The 25,450-nt window shown below is 48.6% G+C and overlaps 8 protein-coding genes across 8 annotated transcripts; 3 read left to right on the forward strand and 5 right to left on the reverse strand.

Moving 5' to 3' along the window:
- Positions 1-49: 49 nt before the first annotated feature.
- Positions 50-530, reverse strand: N7511_009141 (putative eukaryotic translation initiation factor eIF1a-like protein; the record flags this gene model as incomplete). The annotated part of the gene is made up of 2 exons (XM_057131518.1): positions 50-155; positions 220-530. The coding sequence occupies 2 exons, from the start codon at positions 528-530 to the stop codon at positions 50-52; spliced, it is 417 nt and encodes a 138-aa protein (XP_056979506.1).
- Positions 531-933: 403 nt separating this feature from the next.
- Positions 934-2,412, forward strand: N7511_009142 (putative MFS efflux transporter; the record flags this gene model as incomplete). Its single annotated transcript, XM_057131519.1, has 1 exon — positions 934-2,412. One exon carries the CDS (start codon positions 934-936, stop codon positions 2,410-2,412), a length of 1,479 nt encoding a protein of 492 aa, XP_056979507.1.
- A 321-nt stretch (positions 2,413-2,733) lies between these two features.
- On the reverse strand, positions 2,734-5,598 carry N7511_009143 (putative C6 transcription factor (NirA); the record flags this gene model as incomplete). The annotated part of the gene is made up of 5 exons (XM_057131520.1): positions 2,734-3,937; positions 3,995-4,363; positions 4,410-5,358; positions 5,407-5,461; positions 5,521-5,598. The coding sequence occupies 5 exons, from the start codon at positions 5,596-5,598 to the stop codon at positions 2,734-2,736; spliced, it is 2,655 nt and encodes an 884-aa protein (XP_056979508.1).
- A 2,299-nt stretch (positions 5,599-7,897) lies between these two features.
- N7511_009144 (uncharacterized protein) lies at positions 7,898-9,328 on the forward strand (the record flags this gene model as incomplete). Its single annotated transcript, XM_057131521.1, has 1 exon — positions 7,898-9,328. One exon carries the CDS (start codon positions 7,898-7,900, stop codon positions 9,326-9,328), a length of 1,431 nt encoding a protein of 476 aa, XP_056979509.1.
- Positions 9,329-11,445: 2,117 nt separating this feature from the next.
- On the reverse strand, positions 11,446-13,012 carry N7511_009145 (aspartate aminotransferase; the record flags this gene model as incomplete). Its single annotated transcript, XM_057131522.1, has 6 exons — positions 11,446-11,602; positions 11,671-11,717; positions 11,773-11,854; positions 11,917-12,560; positions 12,621-12,683; positions 12,857-13,012. The coding sequence occupies 6 exons, from the start codon at positions 13,010-13,012 to the stop codon at positions 11,446-11,448; spliced, it is 1,149 nt and encodes a 382-aa protein (XP_056979510.1).
- A 1,924-nt stretch (positions 13,013-14,936) lies between these two features.
- N7511_009146 (DNA ligase (ATP) DNL4) lies at positions 14,937-18,216 on the reverse strand (the record flags this gene model as incomplete). Its single annotated transcript, XM_057131523.1, has 5 exons — positions 14,937-15,378; positions 15,608-15,740; positions 15,795-15,926; positions 15,980-18,090; positions 18,149-18,216. 5 exons carry the CDS (start codon positions 18,214-18,216, stop codon positions 14,937-14,939), a joined length of 2,886 nt encoding a protein of 961 aa, XP_056979511.1.
- Positions 18,217-18,506: 290 nt separating this feature from the next.
- N7511_009147 (uncharacterized protein) lies at positions 18,507-21,345 on the reverse strand (the record flags this gene model as incomplete). Its single annotated transcript, XM_057131524.1, has 2 exons — positions 18,507-19,661; positions 20,023-21,345. The coding sequence occupies 2 exons, from the start codon at positions 21,343-21,345 to the stop codon at positions 18,507-18,509; spliced, it is 2,478 nt and encodes an 825-aa protein (XP_056979512.1).
- Positions 21,346-23,738: 2,393 nt separating this feature from the next.
- irs4 lies at positions 23,739-25,271 on the forward strand (the record flags this gene model as incomplete). The annotated part of the gene is made up of 1 exon (XM_057131525.1): positions 23,739-25,271. The coding sequence occupies one exon, from the start codon at positions 23,739-23,741 to the stop codon at positions 25,269-25,271; it is 1,533 nt and encodes a 510-aa protein (XP_056979513.1).
- Positions 25,272-25,450: the final 179 nt, after the last annotated feature.

Consider the following 25,450-nt stretch of genomic DNA (forward strand, 5'->3'; position numbering starts at 1 on the left):
TAGCTGAGCCTTCGACACAATCAGCGCCTTGCGACGGATATCACGTCGCTCATTCTGACTCATCCGAAGAAGAAGGCATTTGACCAACACGGGATTCTTCCTCGTCGGAGTCCGCAGCGGCGACAACTGCGGGCTGTTTCACGAATTCCTTGGGCCTAGTCCACCAATTAGCACATTGAGTCCTGACGTATCCCTGTAAAAGGCTACTGCAAAACATACCAGAAAGGAGCCTTTCTCCAAGCCTTCTCATCCCTAACCACATTGACGATCTCCCCACGGATTTTGTTATCCCGTTCCTCCTGTCCCTTAGTATCGACAACGACATAGGAGCCACGCTTGATCCAGATCGTGGAACGGAAACGTGCGGGCAACTCGACGAGTGCCTGGCTCTTGTCTGTGCGTTCGATCAGATAGATGTTGTTTCCGGTGGCTTTGAGTGCGCGCACGATCTGTTGGGTGTCGGAGAGAGAGTCGGGAGGTGTGAGGGTTTCCTCAGCTGTTGCCAGCATCTTTCTGCGTGGAGGACCCATTTTGCCAAAACAATTGTGAGTATTAGAGGCAAATGGTTTGTGTGTTGCGGAGGGAAGGAATTTCGGGAATTTGGCGGATTTTGAGCTTATCGGCGGGGAGGGGCGGTATCAGCAACTATACAGACTACAAGGTCCTTTTCCCATGCTTTTTCCATGCGTGGACTGGCTTTTGAATGGCAATACTGACCACATTGAAAAGACAGGTTCATTCCCCAACTTCAATGTGAAGACGGGATATGGTTTCCACAGGCTCGAGGCCTGATTAGGAAGTCCACCCTGGAGCATGCAAGAGCTAAGCCCAAATAGAGAGCCCCTACGGATTCCGCAGGACGAACCATTTTCTTCCTTTATTGCTTCTTCACTGCTTTCTTTACTGCTCTTGGTCTGATAAATGTCCTCCACAATGGCGACCTCGAGTTTCAACGCATTTCTTGAGATCGAGAGCACATCTCGAATCACCAGTCCGCCACCAGCAGTTCGCAGCAACAAGCAAAGCACCACGCCCCAGTCCGACTACGAGCTGAAAGACATTCGGCCAGTCAAGACCGCATCCTATCAAACTGACAATGGGACGCGTCTCCCCTCACCTACTCCAAGCGAACTGGAACAACACATCGCACCCAACATCCAACCAAACCCAACAGAATGGGCCCCAGACCGGACAGCAAGCACCTGGAAAACCAAATGGCGACTCCTAAGCGTTTGCCTCATGAGTCTAGGAAATGGCATGAACGATAGCGCCCCAGGAGCCCTAATCCCCTACATCGAAAAACACTACTCAATCGGATACGCAATTGTCTCCCTAATCTTCGTAACAAACGCCTTCGGCTTCATCCTAGCAGCGCCATTCACGCACTCCATTGAAGCCAAATTCGGTCGCGCCAAGAGCTACGCTCTAGCCCTGGCATTGCAAATCGCGGGCTATATCGTGATCGTCTGCGAACCGCCCTTCCCCGTCGTGGTGGCTTGTTTCTTCTTCCTGGGATTCGGGATGGCACTGAGCCTCGCCTTGAGCAATGTTTACTGTGCCAACCTGGCTGATGCAACGACTGCGCTGGGCTTCTTCACGGGCTCTTATGGTATTGGCGGTATTGTTGCGCCGTTATTTGCTACTGCGATGGTTTCGGCAGGAATTCGGTGGTCGGTCTTCTATGCCATTACATTGGCTGTGGCGGCTGTCAATCTGCTATTTGCCATGTGGGCATTCTGGAAATTCGAAGATGACGCCTCGGCCGAAGCGCAGATGGCCCTGCGTGCTGGTAATATCACTTCTTCGGAAACAGAGCCTCTATCCCGAACAGCGGTACTGAAGAAATCTCTGCGCAACCGTACAACCCTCCTGGGCGCGCTTTTCATATTCGCCTATCAAGGCGCTGAAGTCTCCGTCTCGGGCTGGGTTGTCTCGTTTCTAATCAGCTACCGAAACGGCGATCCCACACGGGTCGGGTATGTCAGTTCGGGATTCTGGGCGGGCATCACAGCAGGCCGATTCCTACTGACACATCCGGCCTCGAAGCTTGGCGAGAAGATTGCTGTTGTGGGCATGATAGCTGGAGCTGTGGCGTTCCAGCTGCTTACATGGCTGATTCCGAATGTTATTGGTGAGGCTGTCTCCGTTGCTGTTCTTGGTTTGTTGCTTGGCGCGGTTTATCCTTGTGCGACTTCTGTCTTCACAAAGCTCATTCCGAGGAATATGCATATGTCTAGTTTGAGCTTTGTTAGTGCGCTTGGGAGCAGTGGTGGTGCTGTTTCGCCTTTCTTTACCGGTATCCTTGCCCAGAATGTTGGTACTATGGTTCTGCACCCGATTTGCATCGGCCTTTATGGGGTTATGGCTATGAGTTGGCTACTTTTGCCGAAGGTTGTAAAGAGGACTGAGTGATTGGTGGTGTTTACTGAATATGGATATGACTTTCTCGTGGTTGGAGGACGTGAGGGCTCAACATTTCCTCTGCGCCGATATATATCAACACTTCAATGTGAATTTCAATAAAATGTTGTGGAGGTTTATACTCAAAGTCATAAAGTATCTGTGCTCAAGGTTTCAATTCTAATTCATCAAGACATGCGATATACATGTACAAAAATGTACAACGACGCCAAAATAAAATAACCCTCTCGTAACTGGTGGTATCACAAAACAACATCAAAATGACCAAAAATAACGTCAAAATATGAAACCGAAAATAGAAAGTCCTAAGAATCACGTCCACCGATCCTCAAACTGAGGAGTCCCACACTCAACCGGAGACCCAACAGTGGATATGCCAATCGAAACTCCGGGCTGCTGCTGCTCAGACATAATACCAGCTACCGGGGCAACATTCCCATTCTGATAACGCGTCTGACCAGACTGTGCCAGACCCTGAACGCGAGGTCGGCCCTGAAGCTGACCAGGCGAATTCCACGCGCCACCCCACCCATCCATATTCATACCATCATAAACAGCCGCATTTCTAGACCACCAATCCTGACTCTCTTCCACTAGATTTTCCGTGCCATCATATCCAGACACGGGCGATGCAGTGGATGTGGGTGTATGGTTCTGCGTTGGCATCTGTGTACCGACACCATCGTACCAGGTCTGATGTGGAGATGACGGGGATGGGGCGTTGACTGTCATGGCGGGAAATTGGTATGTGACCGATGGACGGAGATATGTCGGCTCTGGGGGAGCAAATTCTGGTCTTTGGGATTGTGCTAGAGAGGGATGTGCTGCCATTGGTGGGAACGACAGTGGGACTGAAGGGGTTGAGGCGTATTGCGGATTCAAAGATGCCGGACCGACCACGTTGACCGGGGTTGTGTTTGTGTTTGTGTTTGCGTTTGTGGTTTTAGGGAGAGGCGATAGATCCGAGTTATGTCGGGGTTGAGATTGGGGTGGCCCGGGTGTGAATCTGCTCGGGCTTGTGGCGGGTTGGAAGGTTGTTGATGTTGCCATTGGGGAGGAGGCGTCTGATGCAGACGGTGATGTTGCTTGGTCCCAGGAGCCCCAGGAGCCCCATTTTGCATGGGTCCGTTCCAATATCAAGGTTGCTTCTGCTGGGAGGGTTACTTGCCATTTGCTGGCAGATATGTCGAGGATGCGGAGTGTGCGTCTTGCGCAAAGCCAGCCCGCGGCCATTTCTTCCAGGTTCTTTAGGCCGTGGATTACGTCTCTCTGGGCGTTTTTATCAGGGAGATTGAGGATGTGGATTGTGCATGCTGTGTGTGCGATATAGACTGCGATGTTGCAGATTTGTTTGAGGCCGTAGCTGCGTTTGTAGATGCGCATGAGCTTGGATATGGCTGCAGCGGCTTGTGTGCATATTTTGCGAGGTGAGACATGGGATGGAAGGGGTGTGTTGGCCTTGGTATACTTCAAGAAGGGACGGTATAGGTGAATGAGGAGGAGTTGATAGAACATGCTAAACAAGGGTTAGTGAGATGGTATGGGTTATTCGTGGACTGTTATGGAAACTTACTGCATGACAAGGACCTGTGGAAGTTGTCCTTCTCTTGGTTCCAGTTCTTTGGGTAGTTCCTTTTTCCACGCCTCAAGTCGAGTATGGACGTCGCTCAATTTCTTCAATTCCGACTGCTTGGGCTGGAACTTCTCCAGCTCAGCTGGATGGTAGAATAGTACCAATAGATCACCGCTGATCTCACACAGCTTAGATATCTGCAGCGCCACAGCTCTAGTCCTTGATGCCTGCATGTGCTCGGGACTCACACCAGAGTCAGTATACGGCGACCAGAGTTCTGTTTCTTCTCGCGGCAAGACATCAAATTTGGGCACATTTGTAGTGGCAGAAGTCAATTGAGGTTGACGACCAAGGTAATTTGACCAGCATCTTCTGAGTATTAGCTTGTGTTGAGACTTTGAAGGAAGAAACCCACTTGTCGATTAGATAGCATCCCCAAAAGGTGATACGACGAGCATCAATTTCTTCGTCACTCAGGTTGTGTGATCCGAGATTTTTTGAGTCGAGGTTCAGCCCAAGATCAAAAGCCATGCGGAAACTGAGGCCACTATAGACCCATCCTTTTCCTTCACGGCCACATCCTGCTTCTCGTACGGACATCAGTGCAAAGGCTTGGACGGTACAGAGCTTTGCATTCTCATGCTCATCATTTTCCAAAACTAGCCTCTTGGCTTCTTTGAAGAAATTGTTTCCTGCTGTTGTCAAGTTCTGTGGATCGTCAAAAGCACCTTGCCATGAGCTGAAATGACAACCGAGGGCCAGCATAGCATTGACTAGCAATGCAGAACAGTATGGACTAGACACACCACGAATATAATCGCGGTAGAACAAATCCTTCGAAAGAAGCGTAAAGAATGGGTAGTGCCATGTGAAGTACATCGTCATTAAATGACTGATGAGCGAGTCATCGTTGGTAACTTCTGTCCATCGGCTGACGGTGTGTACTTGATTCACTTGGTGAGAATTCGAGATTGACTCGTGCAGCTCGGAGGGTAAAAATATGAGGTTGGAGGTACCGCCGATGAATTTGCGAGAACCATCAAGCATCAGCTCGCTCATTTTACCTGCGAGCTCGGATTCAAACTGGTCGATCTCAGCGCCATTCTCGATCTCCTCACTTGCTGGCTCTCTTGTTGGTCGGGGTGCAGATAAAAGCCCCTTTTCTTGAGCAACCACTGAGTTCGCTACTTCTTCTAGGTCATCGCAAGATCGAATCTGGCGGACCAGATCGAAAGCATCTGCTTCATCATAGTTGAGGAGTGCCTGGATCAAGGTGTGAAGAGTGGTATTTTTAGTTCGCAGGGTGTCAGTATCTTTCTTGTATACACCCTTGCGACGGTGGTCTGAGTTGGGATCATATACACCTATCAACTGTTAGGGTCGGCGGTGATTCCTGTCCGGAAAATACATACAAGGCGTATGATAGACCGAGGAACAAGCTGCACAACTGGGCAGGTTCCCATCACACTGCACATAGACATAGTTAGAAATGTGGCGTCGAACCAGAATCCAAATCAAAGGATTACCTTGGATTTTCTCCTGCGACAAGCAACACACGCAGTGCTGACGCACCGTCTTTTCGACGGTTGAGCCCGTTCGCTCATCTTGACAGATAGGTTGATAGGCGCGTCTGGATTGAATTGTAGATGGATATTTCTCCGCGGGATTACATCGCATGCTTAGCCTCTTGTCTGGCAATTACTAGTCCACTTTTCGACATGCATGCTACATCCATTTTCCGAGGTTCATGCCCGTGAGTCAGACATCACAATTGTCCCGATGCAATGAAATGATCCTGGAAAGAGGTTAGTCCATGGCCCCTAGGAAATGAAGAATGTATCTATAGAGACAGGCGACAAGATGAGCGTGCTTGGCATGGGGAAGGTCGCACCTATGATCTACACAGGCCGGTTGGCAATGAGGATTGAATCAACCCCACGATCTTGACCCGCAGTGGAGGCGGGGGGAGGGGGGTGAGATGTATGATCAGATTCAGAGCTTTGGCAGTGAGGAGTTTGAGATGCACAGGAATTGATTGGATGCAAGCAACAAGGCAAGATGCTATCGCGGGCCTCTGGATGGCTGTTCAGCTGTGATGCGGGCACTCGATAAGATGCCTTAGTCATCTCACGTGCCATCAGCTTTACATATGTAGCTTCGGTGAACATAGTATATAATATTGTACGGAGTCTATAGTCACAATCAATTGAATACTAATTCATCACTATTGTAGCGGTAGAGATATAACCAAGAGATATGGATTGGATATCTTTTCCGGATTTACCCTTGCGGAGACAGGGTTACAATGAAGCGTACAGTAAATACAGCAACTTCACGTGACTTTGCTCCTGACTCCACCGCACAACTGAATCTGTCAGTTCACCGCAATTGTCTTCGCTTATGGCGGTGACCTGAAAAGGTCCAGCCTCTCGAGTTTTTTTCTTTGCTTTTTTTTGGGGCGTTTGGCATTTGTTTTTCAGTCCAGAAGATCTACTTTACCGTCCAGTATTGTTTTGATCTGTGAGATTGGCTGTCAAACAAGTATTTTTTTGCGGAATTTTGTGGGTCTGATCTATAGTTTGTTATTCTTTATTTTCCAGTATAGTTGATGGTTATTGTAGGAATGTCCGTACTGACTTACAATCCAGGAGCCTTATAGTAAGCCCAATGGTCTTGTGTGTTATTTTCCTTCCTAGTTAGGCTGCAATTTCAGCCAAAACGCCACGAGATTATAGTGAGAAAAATATAGTGAGGATAGGGGTTCACCGCACACTCGCTAAGGCCCACTTGGCCACGTCTCAACTTACTCTTTTGGTTATCTGCAGCCACCCGCATCTCATTTATAATCAAAATCACCGGGGGAAGGGAGTCCGTTGGTGTTCCTGACGATCTATCAATATGACAGGTGTATCCGTTACCTTTCTCATACTTCAAAGATAAGGGCAAATAGGCCTGTGGTAGAGGTATACTATTGAAACTAAAATCCAACGAAGAAAATTCTCCCATTTCCTGGGGAGAACGGTGTGCATCTGCCGGCACCGCACTAACAGTAACCTTAAAGGGCCCACCCGAGTTCAACACACGATCGCGGCTAAGTGTATAGGTGCAGGACAAGTGTACATGGATATATGTAAGATGTAATGAGTCATATCTGAATGGCTTACTTCTATGTATTGGATTCCATGGGAAGAAGGATCGAGACGTGTCCGAAACATTGATAAAAATAGGCACTGCGCAGTCTCGAACAACAAAGCACAAAACCGCGCGGAAGAGAAAAAAAACAAGAGAATCCCACAGTGTTCCGGACTCCACCGGCGGAATGTTCCATGAGTAATGGGAATTGTATACGGTGAACCGTACCGGAACACGGCATTGTCGTCCTGTCCAATCATTTTAGCGGTAATTTGGTAAAATACGGTCATCCGACACCCCCGTGATTTTTACCTGCCCAATACGGCCTGGCTGGGATCACCCTTACCCGCCCTTATCTGCTCCCCCAGGCCCTATTTCCTTCCTCTCTGAATATCTACCTCGACAATCCCCTTCTTGACTCTCTTCCCACATCCCTCTTCTCTACTTCTTCTCACCCTCAGCAACTCTTTTCTATCGCCTGACACTCCGCTTGATCCTTCGTTCTTATCTGCCTATCAGCTTATCAGGTCGCGTGCGTCCCTGCATACCCTTGTCTCACGGCTGCCCATCCGCTTTGCATCACTCTCCTCGGGCCAACCCAACCTACCTTCGGATTGGCTACCGGTCTCCCGTCTGATACTGTGACGGGAGATTATTCAATCCCATCATTTCTTCCTCCATCCATGTATCTCGCCCAGACACTCGACCAGAGTGCCTCATCCGGCCAAGGCCTCGACTACGACTGTGCAGTTCGGGTGATATCGCTATAAAATGATGGTCCCTAGAGCCTTTATGTTCACCTCGGCACCGCCGCAGAAGCCCCTTCAATCTGGCATGAGGCCATATCCTTCGTCGGAGTTCCCCGGTCATCGCCCCGCCACGAAGACCGAGACTCACAGACAATCAAGCACCAACCCGGTGGTAATTCCGCCAAAACGAGGCTCACGGATCATGTCAGCACATCAAAGCAGTCGGTCTCGAACTCCTTCGAAAACATCCGAAGTTTCTCGTCGATCGTCATCCAGCTCATCTAATGAACGCCACATACCTACGTCATTCACTTCGATGCTAGATGCGACGGCCATCCCCGTACCACGACGAAACTGGTCTACTCGCAGGCCAAGGAAACTACCTCGCAGCAATCATGTCGAGGACTTCAACCGGATGCTGAGGGAAAACGTCCGATCCAAAGATCACTTCCTCGATGGAGGTAGCAACTCCCCTCTGGACATTCTCCTCAGCCCGCCTGATGAAGAGGACAAACTTCTGGGCAACGAGTCTGAACAAGAAAGTCCGTTGTCGCTCAGATCGATATCAAGCGATTCGATGCCCTCTCTAGAACATGGCCTCGCATCGCCGTGCAGTATACATCTGCCACCCACCCCGGGCAGCCAGAAAAGCCCACTGGAAAGGCGCCAGCTTCGTTACTCCCACTCTGAAGAGTGCGGCTTGGACCATCCTCTCCTTGAAACAGATCTTGATGACTGTGAAGTTATTGAACTCAAAGACGAGAATGAGCCCGTCACTCCCGACTCGACTCCCACGAAGCGATCTGCCTCGTTCGGGACTTTCCCACGTCTGGGCTCTACATTTAAGTCCAATTTGACAGCATCTTTACGGGCCATTAAATCCGCTGCACACTCAGTCTCGACATTTGCCACACCCTCGGTTCAGCCAGAAGACTTCCTTACTCGGTCTCTTTTCAGTATTACTCCAGAGTTGACCGATGACCGCCGCCCACTTCCCATGCAGGAAACACCGTCACCAGCATTGCGAAGATACCTCAACCCAACCCCGATGTCTCCGGCTGAGATGTATGTTTATCACGATCACCCTCATCAAACACCTGAGGCTGCCGGCGCGTGCCCTGTCTCCATCCAAATGCAGACATACCGCCGAACCGGCGGCCGCAGCCATCGCCGTAACAATTTCCACATTGCGAGCCGTGATAAACGTTTCACTTTTGACCCAGAAGTCCCCCCAATGTCACGCCAGCGTGAACCTCGGGAAAACAGTGATTTCCTCCGTGTGGTTGTTCTGGAAATGAACATGCGTCGCTGCGGCAAACTCCGCGATGACATCCCTACTCGGGCTCGCGTCTGGCTTCCAGCGCGAAAAACCAACAATCGTCTGTCAGGTCAATACGACGATGGCGACGACAATGAGACTGTGCCCTCCCGTTGGGTGGGTGTCTCAGCTTAGACCTACCGGACATTGACCCTAGCGCAGAGCGCAGGAGTCCGCTTTGGGCCACTTCACCGCACATATCCCTCCCCTTTTCTTTCCTTTTCATGATTCTCTACAAGCGTGGCGTTGGACCTGGATGAGTGTGTCCTGGTCGACACATTTCTTTTTCTCTTTGTTACATACCCCCTCCATCTATTTTCTTTGACCATTGATCACCTGATCCCCTTGACATAAAAATCTAAAACAAATATTAAAACCATTCAAATTTATACCTTCCAGTATAGCCTTTCGTCCGTAGAATAAGCTAGGTTTAGCAGAAATCTAATTCGACACTCTATCTGTGTCATGATATCATCGTACAGACATGAGATCACCTCGCGTGGCTTTATGAGCCTATGATCTTTAAAGTTAAAGTACATTCCATGATCACGGGGCTCATATCCATGCCCTTTGTCCAGTGCACGCCCTTGAATAAAGAGCACATGAACCGGTCGCATTCGTACAGACATGCCCCTCCGCAACCAGTCCTAAACAGTCGATTTATACATACAGAGTAGGCAAACTCTGTCCAGTCTTTTTGCCTCAATACAATACAGCCGAGAATTACATGAGGTTTTCGGCCGGATATATCAACCTACCATACTCCCTTGGTAATACAATGGTCGGTCACGGGCTAGGCGTTGCGAACCGTGGGTTGTCGCTGTGGGGGATGATGGACTTTATAGATCGCGGTCGATATTTACATATGACCGGATAATGCCTGGCACTCGACAAGTTCCACTTCCTTTTTAGTGCTCATATCTTGTCTTTTTTTAATCTTAGAGTAGCATGCTGGTGCCCCTTGTCGCACCCATTGATCAGTGTTTAGCCGACCTGTGATCACGCAGCAATAGTTATCCGGTAACTGGAGCTGTGCCGTGAACGAAGGAAGGTTCACATCTGATTCTGGTCTATTAAAATGCTAAGAATGACATGTTATATGTAGAATCAGAGGTGAAATTTGATGTAAAATATGAAACTCAAAAAGCGCTCAAAGTTGACTACTCTATTGGCATTTTATCATAGGGCTTTGGGCGGTCTTCACATAAGTTAGTATCAGACATCATGCACATAGAGCTCATCACTGAATAATATTTTTCTAAGAGCCGCTGCCCTCATTAAAGTGGCAGCCTAAATAGGAAAATCCGATACATATGCATATTAATTTAAAAATGTAAGATTGAATGTTGAGGCTAATAACGGTAAGTTCATACATATTGATAGACCCGGAATACGTCGGACATGTACTCAGAAAATTTCCGCAATCGTATGATCCCCCTTTTCTGCCCGAGAAAGACAAATATTTGATATTAAAACCAGGCTCATAGAAAATGGCTTGTTGGGTCTAGTACATCCATGTGTTGTGTTGTGGGATGCTCACCCCGCTAATCCCCGCGACACCAACGCTATCACCTCGGGCCCAGGCTGCTCCATAGTCTATACAGGGGCCTATCGCGCGCTAGTATTGAAGTATTGCTGCCCAGCCTGAGCCCAGGCTGATGGCGGGGGTGTCGCGGGGATTTCCGGTAGAGCTAGTTTATCCCCGGTGGAAGCATTATCTCCGGAGGTAGTGAGTGGCTAAGCCGACTCGTCGTTAGACTCGGAGAGAGTCGATGCAGTGAAAGAGAGAAGAGAAGAACTCTGTTATATTAACATAGGCGTAAATATACTTAGTTTAGGATGGTGTAACTGGTTATAAACAAACTACTCTATAACCTTTATTCCTTCTTTGACATTATCCAATACCAAAAACCGTAGACAAATATAACAAATTAGCTACTACAGTAGCAAATAACAAACAGAGCCTCAAGAACCTGAAAATAGTCCCGCGGCTTCCTCCACAAAGCTTATGATTGAGCCGCATGTGTTACCAACATGCCGTATATACCACAACCAAACTTCCTTGCCTTTCCAACAAATGCTACTGCCTACAGTACAACGGAGCCAGTCCACCCGAACAATGAATCTAACGACGCAAACGAAAAATTAGACAGCCTAGCCCACTGTTATCAAGAACAGCCACTACCGTTCTTGAGACCGTCTCCTAAATTGCCAGTCCGCGTAGCTTCAAATGAGCTTAGTCAAATGAGATTTCACTGCTGCCCTATGACCACTTTGGCGATACATTGCACCACATACTCGATGTTCGTCTCGGTCAGTCCAGATATGGTAATTCGCCCATTTGGCACCATGTAAATATGATGCTGCTCTTGTAGAGCCTTACACTGCACCGGAGTCAGTGGCAGAAAGCTAGACAATCAAAGTCAGTCTCTATCACAGGAACACTTCGTCAAGTACCACCATATGATCCAACCTACCTAAAAAGACCGCTTCCGCTTTCAATGACACTCCAATTTCCAGGGATCTTAGTTCTCGTTAAGTTGCATGTATCTTACTCGATAATCAACATTCAGACTTACCTTGTAAACATCCACGAGCAAGTGACGGAATTCTTTCCGAAGAGACTGCAGCCTTGATCGAATACTAGCCAATTCATTGCGCCTGTCCGCGAATAAGTTTCCTTTATTTCATTTGTTGAACAAGATAAGCATCAAGTGACTCACCAGGAGAGCTCCTGTGCAGGATCTGACAAGACTAGATTAACTAGTCGAGAGCCATAAGCCGGAGAAGAGGAAAATTCCCAACGAATCAGACACCTCAATTGATCATGCACCGGAGCAACTTCATGCTCAGATGCACATACGACATGGAGAGCTCCAGTTCTCTCCCCGTACAATCCAAAGTTCTTTGAAAAAGACTGACAAACAAACATTTCGAATCCTTGTTCAGCAAAGTAGCGAATTCCGTATGCGTCTTCATCAATACCCTTACCCATCCCCTGATAGGCAATATCAAAGAGCGGCAGGATATCATGCTCTACCAACTCTTTGGCTAAGATATGCCACTGCTCTTTGCTGAAGTCTGCAGCAGTAGGGCTATGGCAACAAGCTTGAAGAATGAATACACTTCCCGGCTCAGATGTGCGAATAGCATCCAAGACAGACTCGAAATCAACTTGGCCACTTGCGGAATTGTAATAGTTGTAAGTCATGCTCTCCAGGCCGACGAGTCTGCACATTGGTTCATAGTTGCCCCATGTTGGGGTCCCTATATAGACATGTCGCTTTTTGTCTGGAAGGCAGTGTTTGAGGAACATAAGTGCAATATGGATTGAGCCCGTGCCAGAGATGGTTTGGACAGAAGCAACCTATGTTTCTCGGTCAGGTGAAAAGTTCTTCCAAAGCATGGGTCTGCACATCTAGATTACTTTCTTGTCTCCGAGTACTGGTGCACTTTGACCGAAAATCACTTGCGCGGCATTCTCGAGGAACTGTAGGTTCCCCGTGGTTACCTCGTACTTGATTAACAATTTCGATGTTAGCCACCATTGTGCAAGGCGATTTGGATTTTTTTTCTCACGTCATGATCAGGATTCAAGGTATTCAGGGTCGATTTTGCCTTCAACAGTCAATAATCACTTTCTAGATCGTTTGTTCCACTCACCTTTTTCAAAACCTCCAATTCGTTATACTCTCCGTTTTGGTTGCGGTAGACACCAACACCAAGATCCACCGATTTAGGGCTCTTGTCCGCATCTGCCATCACTTTGATGTGATACATGATATCGACAGGGCCTTTCTGGATATCTTTGAAAGCCATGCTGATATCGCAGTGAGTCAAGTCAAACGAAGTTATCGAAGTTATATTTCTGCACGAAGTGTTTCAAATTCCACGCATATGGAAAAGCTCAAAAGGCCGACAGAGAAAACATTAATAGCTATTTCGAGCACAACCTGGCAGATATTGCGACTTCTCGGGTCATTGATCAGGTTCCCTGCAGTGTGCATCGGACTTGTATCAGAAGGCCGAGCCCCCGGAACCCCCTCTGATATTCAACTCGGCTGCGGCGATCTGAACCCGAATACATTTAGCGTCAGAACCAGCGTCTGTATGAGCTATTCTCTTTCTCAGGTGAATTAGAGGGCTTCTATCAGTCTGTCTAATGTTTCAAGGCTTAATTCTTACTGTGGAAGGGGCTAATTATAGGTACTTGGCTGGTATTTGTGGGCGCTTGAATAGATGGAAACTACAGTTTCACCTGTAAGCTAGTCCAGCGACGTATGTATGACTTTTCATGTCTTACATCACTCGGTAAACGGAAACGTTCCCGCATTACAAGTGTACCAAGTGTTACCGCATTAGTGTATTTCGGCTTGAGGCCCCTCCTGCCGAGAGAAGCTCTGATAGAGAATCGTTCTCTGAAATCTTTAGAATGAAGATAGCCTGCATTTGTGCCTTGGAAATGCGACGCAACCTTTGGCGTTGAGGAGCAGAAGAGGTTGAAAGGGCCTAGAGCATGCCATACTTACCCATTAAACTGTGAGGCTTCACATCATCCTATTCTTTCAATTTGAATCCTCAATTTCAAGAAAATGATATATAAATTCAAGTATTCACGACACAGAAACGATCACTTTGAAGGATAGCGAGAAGTTTACCCTGTTAGCTGGACAGGATGATAGATACACTTTGCTTTATAGTAAAAATGAAGGTTGATGAAGGCCAGTAGAAGCATTTGTTCGGGATGCCTGGATCGACAAAAGCTCGATAGAAAATGTTATGCGAGTTTTGGCTTTAGAGCATCTGCTCGTATTACAGATATCAGGCAAAGGCCATGAGTTGAATGCAGTGCTTAAAATGCGCATCTGAATACATGAGTAGGCTCGTATACGTGTGCCAAAATCTGTATCCACCGAAGTCTCACACGGCGTATGTCTTTTAAGCTTTTATTCAGGACTCTCTTGAAAATTGTCGAAGCTCCGACACAAAGCGAGAGCCTTCCAATAGTTATTTATGGGATGACATCTTCAATGCTTATTTAGCCTGACAGAAAGAGAGCCAAAGTTGCGTGGAGAATGAGACCCCGTTTATCAAATGGCCAACTAAGGAATCTTATGAGCAGTCAATGCTTAGACATCTCCTTCGTAGATTGGGGCTTACAAGGCAAATATAGGAGATAACCCTCTGGCCGCAATGCATGATAAGGGTAGTGTGATATCGCACATATGTAAGATAGCACGAGTCAATTTCAGTGAATAAAACATTTGTAATGAAAAGGTTCCAAGTTATCAGGGCATATCAGTATTTGATCTTTTGGGGGAGATTTGCGTGATCACCACATAATGTTACAGCAGTGTATACATGTCCTGTATGCAGGTGGGCGTAACAGCTTATCCATACACGAAAACCGTCGGCGATCAGTTATCTCTTGATGGATAAAGCCTACTTTGACTCTACAGTACGTGATTGCCAGGCGATCTATCAGATTAGATTACTTATCGGGTCCGTTATCACTTATCGGGCTTTATTCATGCCAGTGTGATATGATGGACATCCTCCTATCACCACGTATCACCTCTTATCACCTCAAAATACCCGTGGACCCGCGGACGAAGATCTCATGGATCATCATGATATCTCTGCCACGTATCTTATCACAAGACTTGGAATCCTATGTCAATCAGCCATGTTAGAAAAATGACCCTTGAGTAAACCCCCAGAGATAAAGAATGGGATGTGGCGGTCAGAACTTACTGTCTTCATCCAGCAAAGTCCCGTTCTTCCAACACTCCTCAACCCACTCAACACTAACAATATGCGGTAGTTTTCTGTCCAAATTCTCAGACAGAGATTTCCGTAGAGATGGGATGTCAGCTGGCACGGAAGTCTTTGTATCGACCACAACATGTGTGATGTGCGAGTCGTCTAAAGAAGGGGCACTTTTTGCGCCTGCGAATCGGGCCGTGTTCTGAGCGAGCTGGAGACGGAGCTTTGCACTGGTTACAGGTCCATCATCGTTGGTTTCATTCGAGTGGGCGTAGAATAAAAAGGTGAGATCTTGGAAGAGCCAGCCGCACGGTGCTGTGTAGCCTGCATTCACTTTGTCTTGGATTTGGGATTTGATCCTTCGTATGCTGGCTTGGTCAAGAGGGCTGTTGGTTTCGTTCTGGTTCTTGCTCATCTGGCTGAAGATCTGCATGAATGAAATGTCATTAATCAAGAGCCTCACAAGTTTCTGGGAGGTAATACCTCTTTCAGTTCATCCACAGTTGTATCGCGAGCATAGCTGTCCCCGTATTTGTCCACGTTCGCTGCGATTTCTTCCTCGTTGTCCATTGTATGGAACATATGTCTATTGAGCTTGTCAATATTCGGCAACTTTATGTTTCAAGGGAGGGGGCTTTTGATGCATACCTGGGTTCACATGGCAGAAGGAAGTCGGGCAATCCTGCATCCTTTTCGTTTTGCTTGACACAATCGAGAAGCCAAGATGGTCGAATGATGTTTTGATCTCCACTCTTCTGCAGCGAAGCTACTTTAACCGTTCCTATGAAGGGCATGTCAGTCGGTATTTGCTGGCTCTAATTTGCTGACGGCTCACTTCGCTCGGCAACACAGATCATATCCTCTGCGGCTATCTTGGCCTGGTAAATATTGCCTCCATTGGCTTTCACCAGGTGTTCCAGTTGGGGCTTCGACTTCTTTTCTGGAACGGTCGACTCACTCATGATGACTAGATGACATGTTAGCATGATACAACTAGACCAAAGCCAACAAGGCACGTACAAATGTTGAGTCCATCAAATACATGCCCAGACGGACCAAGGTCCTGCAAGTTAACTTCCTTATCATATCCCGCAACCGTCATAGGTTTCTTAGTAGTTCTCTTCACTCGCTTCTTCCGAGAATTATCTACAGAAAACTCTTTCTCTTTGTGCTCCTGCTCTGCGTTAGACTTCAGATCAAGGAAGCCCTGAACGGAAAGGGCACTCTTCCAATCCTTATCCTTGCGCAGTCTTTTAAAGCGAGGGAAACGCAATGTTAATCCCATGCGAAATGTCGGACTCACTGCCACTGATGCAGCTTTCACACACAGCACAACCGAGTCAGAAGGCTTGATCCACATATCTGGGCGTTCGATTTGGGCATCTCCACCGGCCAATTCGATATACTCGACCGGAGGCTTCTTCACATCCCACTCTTTCCACTTGCCATCCGTGTGGTGTCGAACTTCTTGATAGTCAGCTGCGGTGAATCCACCACCTACTTTGCAGAAAGACCAGCATTTCATAGATTCAGCTTCTGATCCACGAGCAGTTTCCTCAGCTCGTAAACCACAGAGGAAACTGGATAGGGCGCCTCCTCGATGACCTGAACCGTAGTATCCGCCAATCACAACCACATCGAGTGACTCGCCAAATTCAGTCATGTATTCTGGCTTTACCTTCATCCAGTCGTCATGGCGTTCGTTCAGGCGATAGGGAGAGCGAGGGTTCTTCAGAACGAGACCCTCTGATGCTTCGGCAACAACGGTTCGCAACGCTGTTTCAATCTCTGCGGTTGTGGTCGCTTCTTGATAGGGATGAATCTCAAACCGACGATGGACAGATCGAACAGTCTTCTGCAATGCATTGCGTCGATCGCGAAGGGTGTATTTCGTTAGATCTCGCCCGTTGAGATGTAGGATATCAAAGATGCGGAACACCGGCCGTGGGCCGTTGGAGAAGGGGTTGCGCTGTTCTGCCAGTGCCGCAGTTTTGAGGGTGCCGAACGGGACGATGGCATCCTGTTCGGGATTCCAAGTGATCATCTCACCGTCAAGAATGATACTTTGCACCCCATCGGCAAAAGCATCCTTAAGATGCCTCGTTAAAGCACTATTGTCATCGTGGACACCATGCCCGTAAAGATACGTGTAATCTTTGGCTTTGCGAGACCAAAATCCGAACCTTCGGCCTCCCTCCAACGCGTCGTCGGGCGTCATGTGGAGTTGCATCCGTTCTCCATCCAACTTCTCTTCAATCCAAAAGACATCATCATCCTCTGTAGGCTTCATTCGACTGATCATCTTCTCAAAGGAATGCATCTGAAACTGTGCCAGCTGAGGCTGGAAGCATTGCATAACAGCAATGCCACGTTCCTCCCCCTCAAGCCGAATATTAGGATCGTGAAGCTCCCAGCAAACTCGCCGCAGACTACTCGAGATACTGTACAGATTTTCCGCGTCGGGATGCCAAACATTGAACATAGTCCGTTCCGTAGCACCAACCTTCATCTGCCGAAGAATAATTCGAATAAGCCACAAAAGCTCCTCGGGGTTCATGCGAAGGTAGAACTCCTTCATAATAGGTAGCTGCTCGTCTTCTTTTGACGCAGCCGAAAGCTTATCCAGCTTCTCATTCACCTCATCAATAGTCATATCACCCGGATCAGTCCGCATAGGTCGCTTTGAGAGCACATCATAACAACGCCCGGCAAAGTCTCCTGCCATATGTGCTGTGGCGCCTTGACCAGGCAGCTTCCAATTCATAAGATTATAGCCATCTTCCGATTCTTTGGTGATCTTCATGATTTTGACGAGCATCTTTCCGATGATCTTTTCTTTAAGTCCGTACATTGGTCGGTCGCGATCCTTGTCGGGGAGAATTAGGCGAAGAGCTGGATAAATATCGTCGCCGACGTCATTGCGCCACCGTGAAATGAAGCGCTCGATCACATCGCGCCGGCGCTCGTATGGGTTCAGTCCCGCGGCGCTTTTACCGTGTGGGCCAAATTTCCGACGAGCGGGGGCCGGGCCTGTTGGTTTCTTCTTTATTTCACTCAGTGGGTTGAAGAGATTTAAGTAGAGATCATGGAATGGAAGAGTTGGGCCTCGATTGTGAGGTCTATTGGGGTACCTGGCGCATTCACCGGGTTAGTGGGCTGAGATAGATAAGTTGTTATCTGATAACTCACTTTTCATCTAGATCTTCTACTTGATCTGGTCGATGGGGATCAGAGCCCATAATCTCATCAGAATCCATATTTAGAGAAAGCAAAGAAACATGGGAAGTTGGGAAATTGGAGAGTTGGAGAAGTTCCCCGGATGTTTTTAGGCTGCAGCCGATAAGAGATAAGCACAGAGCCCCATGGATGTATAACAGGACGCCAGGAGCACCAGACAGACTATTCTACAGAAAGACGTACGCAGATGTCTATTACTCATAATATAATTGAACATTGACAGCCAATCAAGTATCGTGTAATGAGGGTATATTGCAGAAAGTCACAAAGAAACAGCTAATATACATGGACAAAAGCCATCAAAAAAAGATTAAACATGCTCAGCCTCCTGTCGACGACTCTGCTCCCAAGAAGAATGATAGGAACTCAATTCAGCAAGCCTCGTCAAAATAGCGACAAACCTTTTGGAGACACTCCAAGCCGTCAACCCGGAAAGAATCTCACACCCAACACGCAAAACCCGCTCAGGACCCTCGACTCCACAAATATCCCCAACACCTGTAACATTGCCACGCATAGCATGACCCTCTCTCACAAATAACTGCACAAGTTCATCATCACACGGCCGATCCAGATGGATGAAACTAGGCTCATGAAGCGGCTCAGGGCGCGGGGCCTGCGAATGGGGACTTGACTCGTGGGATGTCTGCGCATGACAAGAGCCATATGCCCACAGAGTCAAAACGGCAATGAAGGCCGCGAGCGGCTCGTGGAAAGCATTCGTCGAATAGCGACGGACGTGCCAGAGTGTTACACCAGCGTGAATGATCGATAACCGAGCTTTATACTGATCATGTTTCATCCAGCGCCAGATGTACTGCCACTCGAGTGACTGATGGCGTTTGCTGTAGCGAAGTTTCTCGGTAGCAAGGGATATGGCTAAGGTGCGCATTTCGCGGAATGGGGCTAGGAGGAAGAGGCGGGCTGAGTGGAGGTGTAGGACAGTTGCGTGTTCGAGACCTGCTGCTTTTGCTATTGTGCTGTTGGCCGTCCAGTGGAGAATGTCGAGACAGTCGCAGGCGCTATTTCGCCATTTGGAGTAGGAGGGAATTCCTGGTAGCCAGACTGAGCCAGTTGGAATGGCGGTTTCGCGGGATTGCTTTTTGGCAGTTGGGTTCCAGAATGAGAGGGGCCGCCGGAAATAGTCGCCTACCTCCCACATTCTGTGATATAGGGCGTGAATAAGGAGGATGTGGCTGAATTCTCCAATTCCTGAGACTAGGCGCTTTTCAATATAGAGGATGTGGACGGCTTCGTAGAGAGATTCATTCACTGGAGATGTTAGATTATGCTTGGCTGTAGAGTCTGGGCTGAAGGTACCGGTTGATTGTTCCCATAGTTGCTTCCAGGTTTCCGCGGATATTGCTTGCCATATCTTTTCCTGGGCTGGTAAGGTGGCTTGTCCATCATCTAGAGACAGGAGGGGTCGATCGTCAAGATAGTAGGCGAGTGTGCAATCCACAAGCTAGATTGTGTCAGTGAAAGGCTATAATTCCTTCATGTGAGATCTTACCCATATGCAGTATCCAGTCCGCCTCCTAACTTCATCTTGGACCCAATTCATCCAAGCTACCTCTTGTGATGCACTGCTGAAGTTGACTGGATTCTGTTCCAAAAGCCTATCTCGTTTCATGAGTGTGACTAGTTCACCAAATGCGCCCAAAGCTGATAATTTGTCTCGCTCGTTCCGACTGTGGAGAAGTCCAATACAATTGAAAAGCATAGCTTGCAAAAGATCGAGTGAAACCAGCCCGTCGCGATTCTTTTCTTTCTGTGACATGAAATGATCAGTAACGCGAAGAATGAATTGGTCTTTTTCTGCCTACCTCGACATAAATACCCCGTCTGATTAATTCATGGAAACCGCTTGCACATTGATCCATCTCAGAGATGTGTGAAACATGGCAGCCGACTGCTACTATTGACAACGTCAAAAGCCAGTGACATATGTTAGGATTGAAAGTCGGAAGATGTAAGATCGGATAAACAGCCTGGAAGGAATCAAAGAAGAATGCAATGAACCAATTGCATTCGTCGACAGTAGGAAATCCATCCGACTCGAAAGTGTCAAACAGCGGATTTTCGTTACGACAGAGTAAGATGAAATTTCGATATATCTCATCATACGTAGACGGCTCAATCCTCTTGGCAAAATGTGCCACCTCTTCTGAAACCTGATCTGTTCTGATCTCGGCAATGACTGGGAAACTGAATCGATGTTCGCTGTCTTCTAAGAGCAGCTTTCTTCCATTGTCGGTTGGCTCGACAGAAGAGCTTGACCAAGGCGTGTGCTTCTTTCTATACTTCGGTAGTCTAGCTCCGGCGCCATCGACGTAGTAGTCCGCTGATCGCTTGGCAGAGTCTACCGACTCGTTGTGGGGAGAAGTCTCACTCATGGGATGAGAATATTGATTGGGGCTTTCCATGTTACTTCCCATGGAAACATGCACAGAAGGGGACTGAGACACATTTCCTGGGCGCAAAGGACTAATTTGTCCAGCGCTGACCATCGGGGGCTGCCATACTGCTCCAGAGAAATAGGTCCCCTGGCCGAGTGATGGAGCGTATTGTGATGAAACACTAGCAGTTTGTGGCTGGTCTGGTGGACCGGGAATCAATTCATTGGGCAACCAGTTGAGGGTAGAAAGCATGGACTGATCGAAAAGCGCAGGGTCAAACTCCAGTGAAACTTCGGGGTTATTTGCCATGGCCATATTAATGTCAACTGCCTCGGTGGTCATTTCTGCTTCCAGGCCTCTCATTTCAGGGTTCAAGTTGGTAGGATGATTGACCAAGAATCCCTTTGGAATGCCAGAACTCGACAGTTCTCCATATGTCTGACCTGGATCTCCGTTCGGGTATGCATCCATCGGATGTTGTGTTGTAGATGATTCTTGCGATGCATTTTGTAGATAGAAACGAGAGCCCGAGGCAACTGTGATGGTATTTGGGGGGTTTGGCGCTATTTCTTTTGGGTGGTCAGTGGCGGTAGTAGGGAATGTGTTGATTGAGGGCTTCGATGAAAGCTGTTCATGAAGGGGATTGATCGAAAACTGGTTCATGTGGGAAGAAGGGTTCAACTTTGGATGTGCAGACCCAGGGTTGTCGTGGTTGGTTGCCTCAGCGTCTTGTATATCCGATTCTTTCATGGCTTTCGCTTTGGATCGCCTTTGGGTCGGATATTGGCATTCAAGTGTGCGCGTGTCACACCTTTTACAAGGCATGCCACCGCTACATCGAACTCGTGCGGTGGCGCAACTAAAGCATGCTCGGAAGGTTTTGACGGTGATTCTGTGAGCGCGATCTTTCCCGCCTTCGCTTCCTGGTGTATGGTGGCTGAGTTCGTGTCGGTGAAGTGTGTCGCTATAATCTTAGATGTAAGTTCGGCTCAAGTCCAGATCAATAGAAGTCTCATACGTCCTAGAAAAGTGCCGGCCGCACTGGGCACACTCAAACGGTTTCTCCTTGGTGTGACTGCGCAAGTGTCGTTTCAAATGCTCCGGTCGGCGAAAAGTGCTGCTACAGATGGAGCATTGAATGTGGCCTGATCCCAGATCCTCTCGATCTTGATCATCTGGCGGTTCAACGCTGATCTCCCGTCCAATTGGACTGGTATCTTTACCGGAGAGCATGGCTCCAATTCTTCAAAAGAATAACATTCCCAGGCAATTCGCAGGTTGCAGGAGAGGGGGAAAGTCTTGACAGATGCGGAGAACCCTGACTCGAGGGTCACGAGTGGTGATTGGCGATTGGCTTCGATTTAATCGCGAATGCCCCGGCCTCGGTTAATTTAATCTGGGGGAAGAAGTGGAGCGAGATCGCTGAAATTATTGGTAGAGAATGATGGACAGTACAGGAACGATCAGCATTTATCCTGATTCGATTTGACTGTTTTATAAAAAGTCGTAGCCATAGTCATGAGAATAAGTGATAGGGGAGAGATGGACCGGGGACGTTGGACATGGGACGTTGACAACGTGTGAAGAATTCACATAAGAAGAAGCTGAATAGGTTCTTAAGATATAGTGGTTATGATCAAGTCCTAGCAAGAAGACTAATCACTAGACAAAAGAATTCCCCCGGCCTAGTGCCAGAGATTCCTAACAACTGCTTGTCTGGGTAAGAACCTTGGAACAGCGAGTGGCCTTACGTAACCTCCACACACACGTGTTACACGTGACCTGCCTTCTTCTCCAACGTCACGTGTGTAGTTCTCACACCCAACTTGCTGATTTAAAATATCCATGCATTGCTTTTGCATATTGTATCCACATATATCGTGTCCCAGAACGGACGCGCATTTGAAGGGCAAATCCTGCCTAAGTACCTAGGTAGATATACTACACTGTACAGTAGGTAGGTACTGTCTAGCGCCCATCTAGGTAACTAACAGACGCTCTCTACTGAACATCTGACGAAAGACCCTTCACACCCGTGGACCTTTCCCTCGCATATACCGCCCTACGAGCAGTGCTGCTATAGCATATATAGGTATACGTCCACACAGTGGGGTGACACCACGAGCAAGAAGGACATATTAAAGCCCATGACCACGGATAATTAGCGCTGGGCTCTCCGGGGTACGCTTCGAGTGCGGCTTAACGTGTCCACGGGCGTCAAAATCCCAAGGAAAAGCTTTTCGGCGCACACGTACTGAGAGACTTTTCGCAGCGATATACGAATGTCAGTTCATCGGACAAACGCACGCGGGCCGGCGGTGCAATCTATTTCCCGTGATGTTAATAAGCGATATTGACGATAAAGAATAGTGTCCCTATGATAGGATAGTGGAGAAGAGCGATTGATGATCCTAAATCCCGGGGTAACGGTCAGGTGGTGTACGTACGTGGTCTCGCGGGTCCATGCACGTGGATCCTCAGGGTCAGTGAACTTAGTCAGCACATCGGCGCTTGTCGCTTATCGCGGAGTGTCAGAACTGACGCGAATATTATCGGATGCCCTTATTCCCTTACGCCTACGTCCCCACGTACGGCGAACCACTTTAGTTATTGAACCATTGTGCAAGGCGTCCTAGACTTGTTTTCTCACGTCATGATAGGGATTTAACGTATTCAGGGTCAATTTTGCCCTCCAGAGTGAATAACCACTTTTTAGCTCGTTACTTTGAACCTCAAATACAGTGCTTAAAATGCGCATCTATGAGAGCGTTGCGTTGTTAGTGCTTATCCAGTATGTCTGCTCTTACAGCGGTCGTGAGAGTCATTCGAAAGAAGCATTCCCGCCCCTACATCGTACCGTACGTAGGCCTCGCATCTAGTACTTAGAAAGAATTTCCGACGCTAAGCCAGAAACAGAACGAAGCGCGAATAGAGCACGAGACTAATATAAGACGAACTTTTCCCCGACTAAAGAGATTGATACGATATAGCGCGTATCCCCAACGCACGCGTTAAGCGTACCCGCGACCGCGAAACAAAGGAGTATTATGTGTAGTGGCGCACGGGCTCCACAACCTAACCACATCATATCAACATCAGCATAGTCAGGACTGTATATGCCCAGTTGCGGAGACTTGAGATCCATGAATGGCGCTTCCGCTTCTTCCGTGAACCAGCGGGACATGTCCCGCAATGACGCCGCACGACAAGGCGCCACCTTGGCCTTCCGGAACTCCAGGGATCCATCACCCATGAAGAACAAACCATCAGCCGCGCTCGCTGCGGCCCTTGCAAGCAGAGTGGATAATCATGAGCTGGTACGCCAGCCGACTGGATCAGACACCGGCCCCGAAGTGGGCTCTGTCAAGGACAAGATCGGGAGATTGACAGCACGACCGCTGTCCCCTCCGGGCATGCGAGGCCGACCTTCAGCCTCATCTCTCTCACCAGCTCCTGAGCAAGTTGCGGCCCGACTCGCCGCATCAAGGTCCCCTGCGCGGAACCCCAGTGCGCCACCACCAGTATCTCCGATGTCAGCTGCCAGGCTGGGCGCGTTGCGGAGCGCAAGCAGGATGCAAACATCCAACCCAGAGCCAGAAAAGCGGGAGTTGCGGTCACCAACTCCTCTTCGTCCGCTCCCTCGGAGACGCAGCTCTTTGGATCGCATGATGCAGGATGAATTGGAATCCGAACATGATGTGCCAAGCTACGAACGCCCTCCATCTCAACAATCCAGGATAACCATAGATTGTCCTGATATCCGCATCGCAAGCCCTATACCATCTGTTGGGCCGCGACATTCTTCCGTGCCACCAAAAGAAGCAAACCCAAGACTTCCACCACGGCTACCTCCGTCACGAGGGTCTGTTAGAAGCCATGCAGCTCCCCCCACGCCCCTGCGACCTTCCACCCCAGGTGCTATCTCAACATCAGGGTTATCCTACAATTCTAGTACATCAAGTTTAAGAAACGAATCTAGCGGAATGAGCGAGGAAGCACTTTCTAATGCCATTGTCGCATCCTCCCTCGCATCATCACGCGCATCTCCGGCAATCAAGGTTCCCCCACCGTTGCCTCCCCAGCGACGGAGGGCACGGTCCATTCTACATCTCGCACACTCGCCTAGGAGTGATCTATCCAGGACCCCGAGTCCCCCGAAGGGCATGCCACAGACACTCCGCGGCATGCCGAAAAATTCCGAAGGCGATCATCGAAAACACAGAAATCCCCTGAACAAGCATCCGCACAAGCACCACGAAGGCGATCGTAAGCGTTGGCGACGTGAAGTGACGGAAAAGGAACGCAAACGGTATGAAGGTGTTTGGGCCTCGAATAAAGGGCTCCTCATCCCCAGCATCAAGGATCAGGTCCCCGGCCCATGTGGGGACGGCAGTTGGCCCCCGAATTCCTCGGATATGGTGGTCAACCTCGTTGTCCGCGAGATCTGGTCCCGCAGTCGGCTTCCAAACAGGCTTCTGGAGCAAGTGTGGGATCTCGTGGATCACCAACACATGGGGTTACTCGTTCGAGAAGAATTCGTGGTCGGTATGTGGTTGATCGATCAACAATTGAAGGGACACAAACTGCCCGTGAAGGTGCCCGACAGTATTTGGGATAGTGTGCGTCATGTCGCGGGCATTAAACTCCCCCTTGGAAAGGGCAAGGCCCATGCTTGAAATCTGTACATGCACTTCCGAATTGAAAAATGCACCCCTTCTGTATGGAATATTACGCCAAGGGTAATAGGAACGGGGATCCACTCTCGAATTTGATATTCGCATATCCGACATTACACCGAATTCGTATGGTCGGAAGCCATCGCCGACTGGTGCCTCGATCCCCTTCGAGCTCTCTT

The sequence above is a fragment of the Penicillium nucicola genome (genome assembly GCF_028828085.1).
Source record: "Penicillium nucicola strain IBT 29836 chromosome Unknown utg000010l, whole genome shotgun sequence".
Classification (NCBI taxonomy): domain Eukaryota; kingdom Fungi; phylum Ascomycota; class Eurotiomycetes; order Eurotiales; family Aspergillaceae; genus Penicillium; species Penicillium nucicola.